Raw genomic sequence first — 11,141 nt, 5'->3', positions numbered from 1 at the left:
TGTCGATAAATGTTCAACTAAGAGCTTTCTGCAATTTATTTTATTTATTTGGATGATTTGTCTGTTTTTAGTGTACCGTTGTATGGCAAACTTAAATTTGCCAATCACATAAAGTTAATTTAGTTACAAATCAAAGTAAGAAGTATCTAAAGATGCGGTCAATTATTGAAAGAGTAATTCACTTGTGGAATTACCACGCACAAATGCAGGAAACGGTCAAATAATGCATTGAGAGTATGCCGCGCAGAATTAAGGCTCTTATTAAAGCAAAAGGAGGTTCAACGAAATATTGAAAAAAATTACAAAAATAACAACATAAAAAACAATAAATATTAATTTAAAATAAATTCTTCAAATCTGTTGCTTTATTTCTAGAAGATAGTTTATGTTCTGCATACAAAATAATTTAAATTCATTACAAAATTCGAAAACCTGATTTAAATAGCCGTAAATTACAATTTTGCATAAAATCTAAAGTGCGTCTAATAATATGGCCAGGGACTGTACATTTTAAGGAGACTAGAATAAAATAATATTGGACCCTATCATAACATCCACATCAAACTTCAGTAATTAATATGACGAGTCTTCAGAAGTTCTTATTTACATTTGGTGTTCACCAACATTTCTACATGGGTACTTCCATTATAACGGTCTTGCTGAGTTTTCTTGAATTTAAATACAGTTTGACAAATAAAACATTCCCACTGTATGTTTAATTCTGTCTAAAATCCAAAGCCATTTTAAATTGGAAAACCTGGGCGTATACGTACTATTTCTTGTTTGATGAATTTGTCCTTATATAGAATGACATATATATATGTAACAGCTTAGAACTTAAACTACAGCCTTTTTCTCTTGCATACAAATGTTTACTCTTTGATATCAAATAAATTCATACAATTCTATCAAGGTTATCATTTCATAAAAATACAACATCAAATTTTATCAAAACACATTTTAAGTGTTGCTAACCTAATGAACATTCAATATTCAAACGTGCCTTCATTTTAGATAAAGAACATATCTTTCACAGACAGCAGCAATATAAGACATTAGGAAGTACAAATTAAAAATAAAAATGAGTTGATAATTTGAAATTGTTTCAATCAAAATGATATGAAAAATACAAATTTTAATTAAGTCTTATCTGCTGCGGCATTGATTCAAATGGATTCCACTTGCATTAATCTAAATAATAAAATACGATTTAGTGAAATGTTTTCTTAAATTATTTTATTACCTTTATGAGCCGATTGTCACTTAGTTGTTATCGAAGTTTATATGGATTAAATAGGGCTCTAAAATCAGTTTAATGATTAAAGAACTACAATAAAAGCTTTTCCTAAGTGCGTTTTATTTATTTACCATGCATTAATTGATTCATTGATAAATTTTGCTGATAAGGGTTTGGTTGATATAAAATAAATGTTAAATGCAAAATAAAAAAATAACAATGTTTTGATGAACGAAAAAGTAAAAACATTTATAATCTAATCACAAATAATCCAAATCTGACATACATTTTAGTATTTTTTAAAACCATTCACCGGCTCGTAACTGAACACTATCTGACGTTACAGCTAATATACGACTTCCCATTTTTACTATCAGGATTCATTAAAGGAATTCATTTTGAAAGGCCCCAAATACTTGTCACTTTTTTGACTTCAATGTTTACTAAAAAGCCTTCATTCCTCTTATATTTTAGTACAACTCTCGTATTTAGACAGGTACCCCAATAACAAGCTAAGTTTCTTGGATAAAGTCCAAAAAAGAATTAGGCGAGAGACCTTGCGAGGGCTTGACTAATCCTCCTTTCTTGTCATCTAAAGCACTTTCTCAAATTAACCTTTCGGTTTCGGCTTAAAACTCTAATTCACCTTCATCCCTGTCAACATTACTCACACACAGGAATTAATGAGAGTTGTAAGTCACTAGGTCACAACTCTCAACGGACTGTTGCTCCACCAAATTTAATTTTTTGACATGTTCAACTATGATTGTTCAAATTTTCGATGACGCTGAGGCATACTTAAAGTTCTACACCGTTAACATGTCCAATTGTGTTGTCCTTTAGCTCTTGAACCGTTACTGGCTTATCAATTTACACCCTTTCAAAAAACTCAAAGGAAAGAAGTCCAACAATGTAAAATAACATGATCTTTGCTGCAACATTTGATATCGTCACCAAGTCAGATATCACGATCATTGAATAAGCCAAAAAAGTCCTTGTTTCGTTAGCTGTGTAGCAAGTGGCATCGTATTGTTGAAACCACATGTCGTTTAACACGGGCCATACAAAGTTCGTCATCATATCACGATAGCGAACACAGTTCACACTAACTGCGATGATGCTGCCAGGTCATAAACCCCACCAATTCATTTGTTCTCGACAATAAATCATGGATTATCATTCGACCAAATGCAGCAATTCAAGAAAATTTATCATCCACTTTTGAAATTTCTTGCCATCATTTTGACCACTTTTGAAATGGTCAAGAGGCTTTAGTTCTCAAGTGGTGTTTTCACATCTCCTACAGACCCGGTGTCGTCAAACTTTGCACGATTTTTTCAATTGTCTCTCATTTGGACGATTAAATTAACTGAAAATATCACGAAGTGATTTAAATATCTATTTTTATAATGAGCCTGAATAACTTTAACGCGTTGTCCGATTGTGTATCCTTAGAAATTAAATTCAAAAGGGGATCTTTACCTCCCCATTTGTGTGTCGTGTTAGTTCAAAAACCAAGAAAGCAATATCCGACGTCGAAATGTGAATGGTTGCAACAGACAACGTTGGATTAGAAATAAATCGGATATTCATAAGAGAAACTTAAACTAGCATTCAATTAATATCACAAATCAGGCTACAAACACAATTGACGAAGCAACAGATTTGGTATTGAGCACTAGTAGAGAGTCAGCAGTTATCTATTCAAATAATAGAGGAAGCGTTTTTAAATCTAGTTGGTATGACGAGGAATGTAGGAGAAGTAGTGAAAAATCTTTCAAGTTTTTGAAACTTTTTAGGAAAACGAATAATTTGGCTTTCAAATCCTTGTATTTGGAGTCAAATAAAGCATTTAAAACTCTAGGCAGCTGTAAAAACCAACTTTTTCTCAACAACTGTGCATTAAATCTTGTACAGAGCAGAGATCCTAGAATGTTTTGGGTTAGTGTGCGTATTTTAAGTGGGCGCAATAAGCCGCCTGTTATTTGCATTAGGGCTGATCAAATTGCATCGTATTTCGAAACTCCTCTACTGGTGAAACCAAATCAAATATTTATAAGCTTTGCGTTACCGTTCATTCACATTGAAGAGTTAGATGCTCCATTCTCCATGCATGAACTGTTTATTGCGTTAAATAAAATGAAAGACAGCTCACAATTTCTTGAACATATTTTACTTTTGTTTAACAGAATTTTTGATAAGGAAGATATCCTAAACTCTTTCCGGTCTTCATCCATCTCTGCAATTTTTAAAAAGGGTGACCCAAACCTTCCTAAAAACTACAGGGGAATTTCTGTCCTTAGTTCACTGCGGAAGCTATTCACTCAAATTCTTTACTTAAGATTTGCTAGTTGGGCTGAAAGAAATAATAAAATAAGCTGTTTCCAAGCTGGGTTTCGTGCTAATCTCTCCACAGTGGACCAAATCTTTACTCTCACTAGTGTTGCTAGACGCTTTATAGAGAAGAAAACAAATCATTATGCATTTTCTGTTGATTTTAAAGCAGCCTTCGATACGATCAACAGAAGCTCATTATTATTTAAACTTTCATGTTTCGGTTTATCAACAAAATTTATTAAAATTTATGAGGAACTTCTCTCAAATAGGACAGCTGTGGTTAAAAATGGCATGAACACGTCGAAAAAATTTAGGTCAGAAACAGGTGTCCCACAGGGTTGCATTTTGAGTCCCTTGGTTTTCTCGCTTTTTATAAATGACATTGAAGATAATATACCAAGTGGTGTTCTTTTTGGTGATCTAGTTATCAAGGTGCACCTTTATGCGGATGACCTTGTTATTTTAACTGATAATCCTGTGACGCTTCAACTCCAAATTAACAAGTTAAAACATTATTGAAATCTAAGATCATGACATTTAGACACCATAATTGCAGTGCACGTAATGACCGTTCTTGGAACTTGGGCGGCTAAAATATAGAAGTCAAATATCTAGGTTTCACAATAGCACACAATTTGAACTTTCGAAGTCATATAAGAGATAAATTGGCAGCAGCAAAAGCAGCTATTAACTTTATGTGGAAAAATATAGATCCGGCTTCGAAATTTCAGGTGTTTGATTCAACCGTTAAAAACTGCCTTTGCTATGGATATGAAGTTTATGGCTTCATGCAATTAGACGAAATAGAAACTATCCAAAGATATTTCTTCAAGCGAATCTTTAGACTCCCATCTAATACGCCCAATTATGCCACACACGTTGAGTCGGGACTACCACCAATTTTTTTAAAGAATCTAAAAGCGAATGCAGACTATTTAATCAAAGTCATGCAAAGATCTAACAATAATTTGCAGAAAAGGATTCTTCTAACAGCGTTACGTTATAGATACACACCTTTTAAAGATTGGAGTGAGTTGGCCTCAGAACATATCTACATCTAGATACGTGGAGGAATGAACTTTACGATTGTATTTCTGTTATATATGACAACATTTTTCAGACATTTCTCAATCGGGCAAGGGAGTCCGAATCTAAATCATTATAGAGTAAACTAAATTTCTCTTTGGGGGAAGCAAATTGAAAATGTTTTCCACTTCCTAGCGTGGAATTCTAATGTAATGTTCAGTCTAATATAATTTTGTTTTAGCTAAACTAAAAGCCCGTTTCACTGTTGATATTGAAAGTCTTTTACTGCTCTTCCATTTTGTATGTATTTTTTATGTATCTAAATATCAATGATTAAACCTAAAAAGTTACCAATAAGCTTAACTATACCAATCATATATTCATTTCAAGATATATGTTAGTAGTTTTTGTTAAACTAAAAGCCTGTAACATTTGTTATTTTCAAATCAAATAAATCGTTCAATCTGGCACACTTAATCATACACAGTATCTTAATCCTAAATTATTTTGTAAATTCTTAATTTTTATTATATAACAGCTAAAAAATAACTTCTCTCTCAATGTTTAAAATTTAGATATAACTGGCAGACGGCTTAATAGCCATGCTTGTAAGTCTTTAAAATGTAAGTCAGTCTGTACTTTTTTTGTGAAGAAAAAATAAAGATAATAATAATAATATTAAATTAAATTAGAATGAAATTGACAAATATCAAATAAAATGCAGAAAAAAGTAGACAAATGCATTCCACCCGTTCGAACTTCCTAGAATATTAATCAATTTTGCTTTGAGCTCAGCTTTGCAGTTAATGTCAAGACAATATTTGCTCAGTCGCACATCACGAATATGAAATGTTTTACTCAACCCGGTTTTTTACTATCATAATTTCTAGGAAAGTTTGCCATGTCAAACATGGCGTGAAAAATGTTTGAATACAGATCCTATTAACTCAACACAAAAAGCGATAAATTTGTATGAACATTTTGTTTTAATAATAAGTTTGCCGGTTTTACGAATTTTCACGGCAAATGGTCCGAAAAGTTAAATTACGCGATCATAAAACTTCAGACGCAGTAAAAATTTTATAAGTCAATTTGTGTGACTTATATAATCACCTTATTGGAACCTTACATATATGTATCCTCTAAGATATGATAATGATATTTAATCGCAACTTAGAAGTAAATCACATACAATTCTGCAAACTCCGGAAATCGATTGAACTTAGGTTCATTATGTTATTTCAAATGACAGCTGAGCCTGACAAGTATTTAGCGTATAAGCGGCATCTACTTGAAAACACGATATGATAATGACTTTATTTTAGAAATTATCCAAAGTATTATATGAGTGTCTTAAAGAATTCTGCAACACTAAAATCAGTAAACACCTTTGTGGCCTTCGGCTTGGGAAACTAATCATAGATTCAATTTTGTTCAGCAAAAAAAATCCTGATTAAGATCTGGAAATTTCAATTCTAGACTTATCACCTTTTTATCGATAATAGCGATGTATCTAAGCTCAAAACTATCCATGCTCGAAATTTTCATTACGAGCGTTAATTTATTAGAAACCTTGAAACCACTTGATTCTCTCCCCCAAGGGGGATACGTTTAATCCTCATTTGATACTAGTAATCTTATAGCTTTAGTCGAGATGATGACCAATGGAGTAGCTATTTCCTGAACAACGTCGTACATATTAGACGAATTCAGCGATTAACCAAATTTTGTGATATTAAAGACAGTGAAATATATAGTTAATATTTTTGTTAAGACTAAAATGTTTAAACAATAAAAATTTGCAAATTTAATGTTGTAAAAATTTACCAAAATATCAACAAGACTTTCCAGAATCCCAACAACGTTGCGATATCGGATTGATTGTTTTTAATAATTGAACACTATATAAATTCGTCTCTAGAAAAATGGGAGCTTCAAAGATGATAACTGCCAAAATAATTAAACGAGTTAATAATTCTTAAATTAAAATCTAATTTCGGGAGGTATTTAAGGGCCAATCACTTTTTCACTAAAAAGAAATTGGTTTGAAGACGATTTATCAACTTATTCTTCGGACATGTTCGACCAAGAACAAATCAACACATTGTATCCAAAAACGTTTTCAATTTTCGAACAAACTGTTAGACTGTTAACTAGCACAAATGGTTTTGACTGAAAATTTTTAACCTGTCGCACTAAAATTTTAAAAATTTACAAATTATCACAAAATTAAACAAAATTGTATCGTCACTATTTTATATTTTACTCAAATTCTGTAATCACAATCACAAGTGGTTGTATTCAAGTTACTACCACAAATTATCACTTTTTAAGCAGTTGGTGGATCATTGGGTTGCTCCCAAACCCAATCAGTCCAACTAACACATTTTTTCTGTGAATCCAAAAATCCAGATTCATTTGGACACCCAACTTCCTTAGCGGCTGCACCAACTGAGTCGCAAAGCCAATATCTTGTAGGATCAAAATTATTTCGGAATATTCCAATTTGGACATTGCTGGCAGTACACTTTGGTTCTCCATTAGTATTACTGTAGAGAGCTGCTGCCGATGAGAATAAGGCTACAAAAGCCGCAACCAAAACTAAAGCAAAAGCTAGAGAAAAAAACGAATACTATTAATTATTTTCCTTGACTAAAGTTAGTAGCAAAAGCTACGAATATCCGAACCTGTCTTCATTTTAAGGAGAATTATGGTTCTGTGATGGAAGTTTCTGATTATCAATGACAATTTATATCATCGGCTTGGATCGCAAAACTTGCAATAAAATCTAATCAGTTGGTAATTTTTGTTTCCAGAAAACTTTTGTAAACTTAAATCATACTTGAAAGCGATATTGAATATCTATTTCGGTTATAAGTGGTGTTGTATCGAATAGAAGACATATCTTATGGGATTATTCTATTTGTTAAATCAATCTAATTAAACAAAGTGAAGTGCTGGCTCTTTTTGTATACATTGTCAATAAAGAAAAATGACTGTTATCTATTTTCAACCCGTTTAGAATTATTTCTGAGAATAACACTTATCGATTGTTTACCTTAAGTCTTGCGTGCTGTGTGCCAGAATTGTTTTCGAGCACCTTAACTTATTTACACTTAACTATTTTCAAAAAGGTGCTCTTTAAATTCCACGGATAAGAGCATTTTTGAAATGACCAGCATTTCAAGATTTCCTACCACAAAGTGGCCATATCTGGCGCTTGAGGGTCCTCTTGAAATTGATAATCATCATATTTTTCATGTACCTTGAACTTTGTCCAAGAATTATCAAACTTTTACCACAATGTTCTTTAATATTCTAAATTGCACAAATAACTTTTCTTACTCATTTTAAGTATCACAATATTCAAAAACAAAAAATAAACTTTCTTGTTATTTTATTCAAATTCCAAAGCAAAGATCATAGGGATGTAAAAGTTATATTCCAATTTAATTTCAAAACACACACTTTTAAGCAGTTGGTGGATCATAAGGTTCTTCCCAAACCCACTGATCCCAACCTACGCAGGCCTTTTTCGAGTCCAAAAATCCAGTTTCTTGTGGACAAACAACTGTCACAGCTGATTCGCCAACTTTCTCGCAAACCCAATACCTGGTAGGATCAAAATTATTACGGAACGATCCAGTTTTGACATTTGTGGCCGTACATTCTGGTTTGCCATCAGTATGACTGTAAACAGCTGCTGCTGATGAGAATAGGGCTACAAAAGCCACAACCAAAACTAAAGCAAAAGCTAGAAGAAAATAGATCGAAAAAGTATTGATAATTTGAAGAATTCGCATCAAAGAAGCTTATTATGTTCGTACCTGTCTTCATTTTGATGGAGAATGGTTCTATGATAGAAATTCCAAAGAACAACTGACGTTTTATATCTTTTGGCTTCGAATAGGGCTAACAAAATATTATCAATTTGGTTCGCAAAACTAAAAATAAAATCTAATCAATTTCGGTTATGTGTGATAAGACACAAAAATAATAACACAACTTTTGTCGCAATAAAAATTGTAGTTTTTTTTGTTTAAAGTTAGATAGATAGAAAAATGTATGTAGTTCTTAAAATCTAAAAACATTTAACCATATTATGAATTTCACCTAGAAAATATTTTAACTGAAACATTTGTCTTCGTTCGTATTTTTAACGAAACCTTATTTTGAATTAGACATAAGATTCCTAAGAGTCTCCAAAGTACTAAGCAAATATTTCAGTCTTCAATACTAGTATCGCACTAAAAGAACTTAGAAAAATTTGAATATCGTCAAGGTTGGCGACAAATTTTCTTTAGAACCTTATTTGCATAACTAAAAAAGTCTTCAATGACCTACTTATAAGTTCTGGCGTTTCTGCAAAAGCATTTCGACATTTGTAATTCTTCGACCCACTTCAAATGTCTTCTTCATAATTTTACAAATTTCAATGATGACTATAATCATCATAATCATGATCAACAAAATTTCAAAAATGTATGTTTTAAGGAATATTTGATGAAGCATCTTCTTCTAGTTAAAAACAGAAAACTTCAACTTTTGGATTATTTAAAAATTTACTTAAAAAAGGAAAGAATGGAAAAGGCCTTACCCATTTTGTATATTAAAGGTGTTTCAGAAGACTGCACTTATGAAAAACCTTCATAACCATAAATGAACTAAAAATTTCTAAGCATCCAATAAGTTCCGAATTTGAAAAAAAAGTCATGATAAAATCAGGGTAGTCATTCCGTAATTTTCGAAACGATAATCGTCAAAACGATTATCATTAACTATATCGTCAATAATTTGGTTCACGTAACTTTATCACTATCGTCTCGTTCAATCGTTTTCAGTAAAAGTTCGTTGAGTATATTCCAAATGTCAAAATGAACTCAACGAAAGATAATGCTTGTTCAATAACTTGAAAATGTTATTAAACTTGGTTTTTCTTTATGGGAAATTTTGAAAATTTGCAAAAAACGTATTGTTAATAAACATACTAATTATTTTGTGATGTTTGTTGTTATTGTCACTTTTTGTGTTTTCATTTGTTGCCGCCGAAGATAAAACAATAATATGAAAATGTTTGTTCAATGTCTTATATTTTTGTAAATTAGCTGCAGTAATAAACCCGATTTGGTCCAAGGAAGGAAGTGAAGACTTAATTTTATCCACAGGGAACATAACTTGGCTTCAAGAATATTTTTTGTTTCCAAAACTAATTTGGATTAGTGCAAGAGCGATACAAAAATCGTTGCCTACGCCCCCAAAGTTTCAATAGTTACAACAAATTTTAATATTGAATGTATGTATATATGTAGAACGACAACCGTCTGGCAAATTTATTGTTTATAATATTATTATAAAGTCCTCTTTTGCAATTCCAAAACTACAAGTGTTTTATTTATTTAACAACAATTAAGAGAGATTACTAATTGTTTTTACCTATACAAAGATGCGTAATCGAATTCATTGTATTTTTTTGAGTTTTCATTTTGTAACAAAACTAAACTACACCGAAACTTTTTTGCTTCAATTTGCTTAGTTGTCAATAGAAATTAATAGCAGACGATACATACTTAGCTATCGTGTAAACGCTATCGTTTTGACGATATCACTTTGACGATTATCGTCTTACGTGAAGTGAGACTATCGTCGAAACGATATCGTCTAGCGATTATCGTTTTACGGAATGACCCCCCAGCTATTTGCGGAAATTCATAACAGAATTTGAACGACTTTATGTACAAATGACGTAGACAAGTTCCACCTTCTTATATTCATTTCCTTTACAAATGAAACAATCCCTGTAAATAATATAACCACCATACCTATTTTATATTTAGACAAAAATCATAGCCTGGCAACTCCTCCCATTTATCGGAAATTAGATTTGTTTGAACTTTTATCTATTTTAATTTCGTACTAAGAATTCTTCTATTTATTTTTTCATAAATAATTAATGAAATTAAGTTGATAGCTTTGCTAATAGTGTCAGCAACAAGCGATTAAATTTCAAAATCAGTTTTAGTCCTGAGTTGTTAATCGTTATCGAATAAATCAATAAAGCTGTATAATGTTTTATTGAACAATTTTATTCAAAAGGTAGACACTATTATTTTAATTGAAACTAAAAGAAAGGTAAGGGTATTCCCCAGGTGCGTTTACTAAAGTTCTTAGAAAAAGATCAGCTAAACAAATAAAATATATTAATGTCGGGAAATGACAGAAAATATGAAAAAGGCAATAAAGTCGATGTTCCATTAAGAAGGTCACGAGCTTAAGACTTCGGAGTGGATAACTCACAACATAAAGTATATTTGCCTTATCGCACAGAAAGTCCTTTATACTAATTCGTACCAAAGTTGTTAAAAAATGATAAAGAACTAATTTATTTGCAATTGCTTTTGATGAAATCTCCATCTCCATTTTTTCAATTACTTTAAATTGTAATTGAAGAATTTAAACATCTAATTAAATTTAATTGCAAATTTCAATTACCTTAAGTTTAACTACAAAAATGTAATTCAAAGCAAAAATAATCATCAAAAAA

General features: G+C 31.4%; 2 protein-coding genes across 4 annotated transcripts in view; both read right to left on the bottom strand.

Moving 5' to 3' along the window:
- LOC129954049 (guanylate cyclase soluble subunit beta-1) overlaps window positions 1–11,141 on the bottom strand; it is a 326,886-nt gene that overhangs the window by 273,714 nt on the left and 42,031 nt on the right. The window lies entirely within an intron of this gene.
- LOC129954048 (uncharacterized) lies at window positions 6,840–8,544 on the bottom strand. 3 transcript variants are annotated; one of them, XM_056067691.1, is made up of 2 exons: window positions 8,428–8,452; window positions 6,840–7,213 (listed from the first exon to the last, which is right to left on the bottom strand). In XM_056067691.1, the coding sequence occupies exons 1-2, from the start codon at window positions 8,435–8,437 to the stop codon at window positions 6,930–6,932; spliced, it is 294 nt and encodes a 97-aa protein (XP_055923666.1). In that variant the 5' UTR covers window positions 8,438–8,452; the 3' UTR covers window positions 6,840–6,929. The 3 variants fall into 3 exon arrangements, with proteins under 3 accessions (XP_055923666.1, XP_055923665.1, XP_055923663.1); XM_056067690.1 differs by lacking the exon at window positions 8,428–8,452 and adding an exon at window positions 7,288–7,442; XM_056067688.1 differs by lacking the exon at window positions 6,840–7,213 and adding an exon at window positions 7,981–8,354 and having other exon boundaries at window positions 8,428–8,544.

This window comes from Eupeodes corollae, chromosome 1, assembly GCF_945859685.1.
Source record: "Eupeodes corollae chromosome 1, idEupCoro1.1, whole genome shotgun sequence".
In the NCBI taxonomy this organism is placed as follows: domain Eukaryota; kingdom Metazoa; phylum Arthropoda; class Insecta; order Diptera; family Syrphidae; genus Eupeodes; species Eupeodes corollae.
The sequence above is the reverse complement of the archived record's forward strand: the minus strand, read 5'-3'. Positions and strand labels throughout refer to the sequence as shown.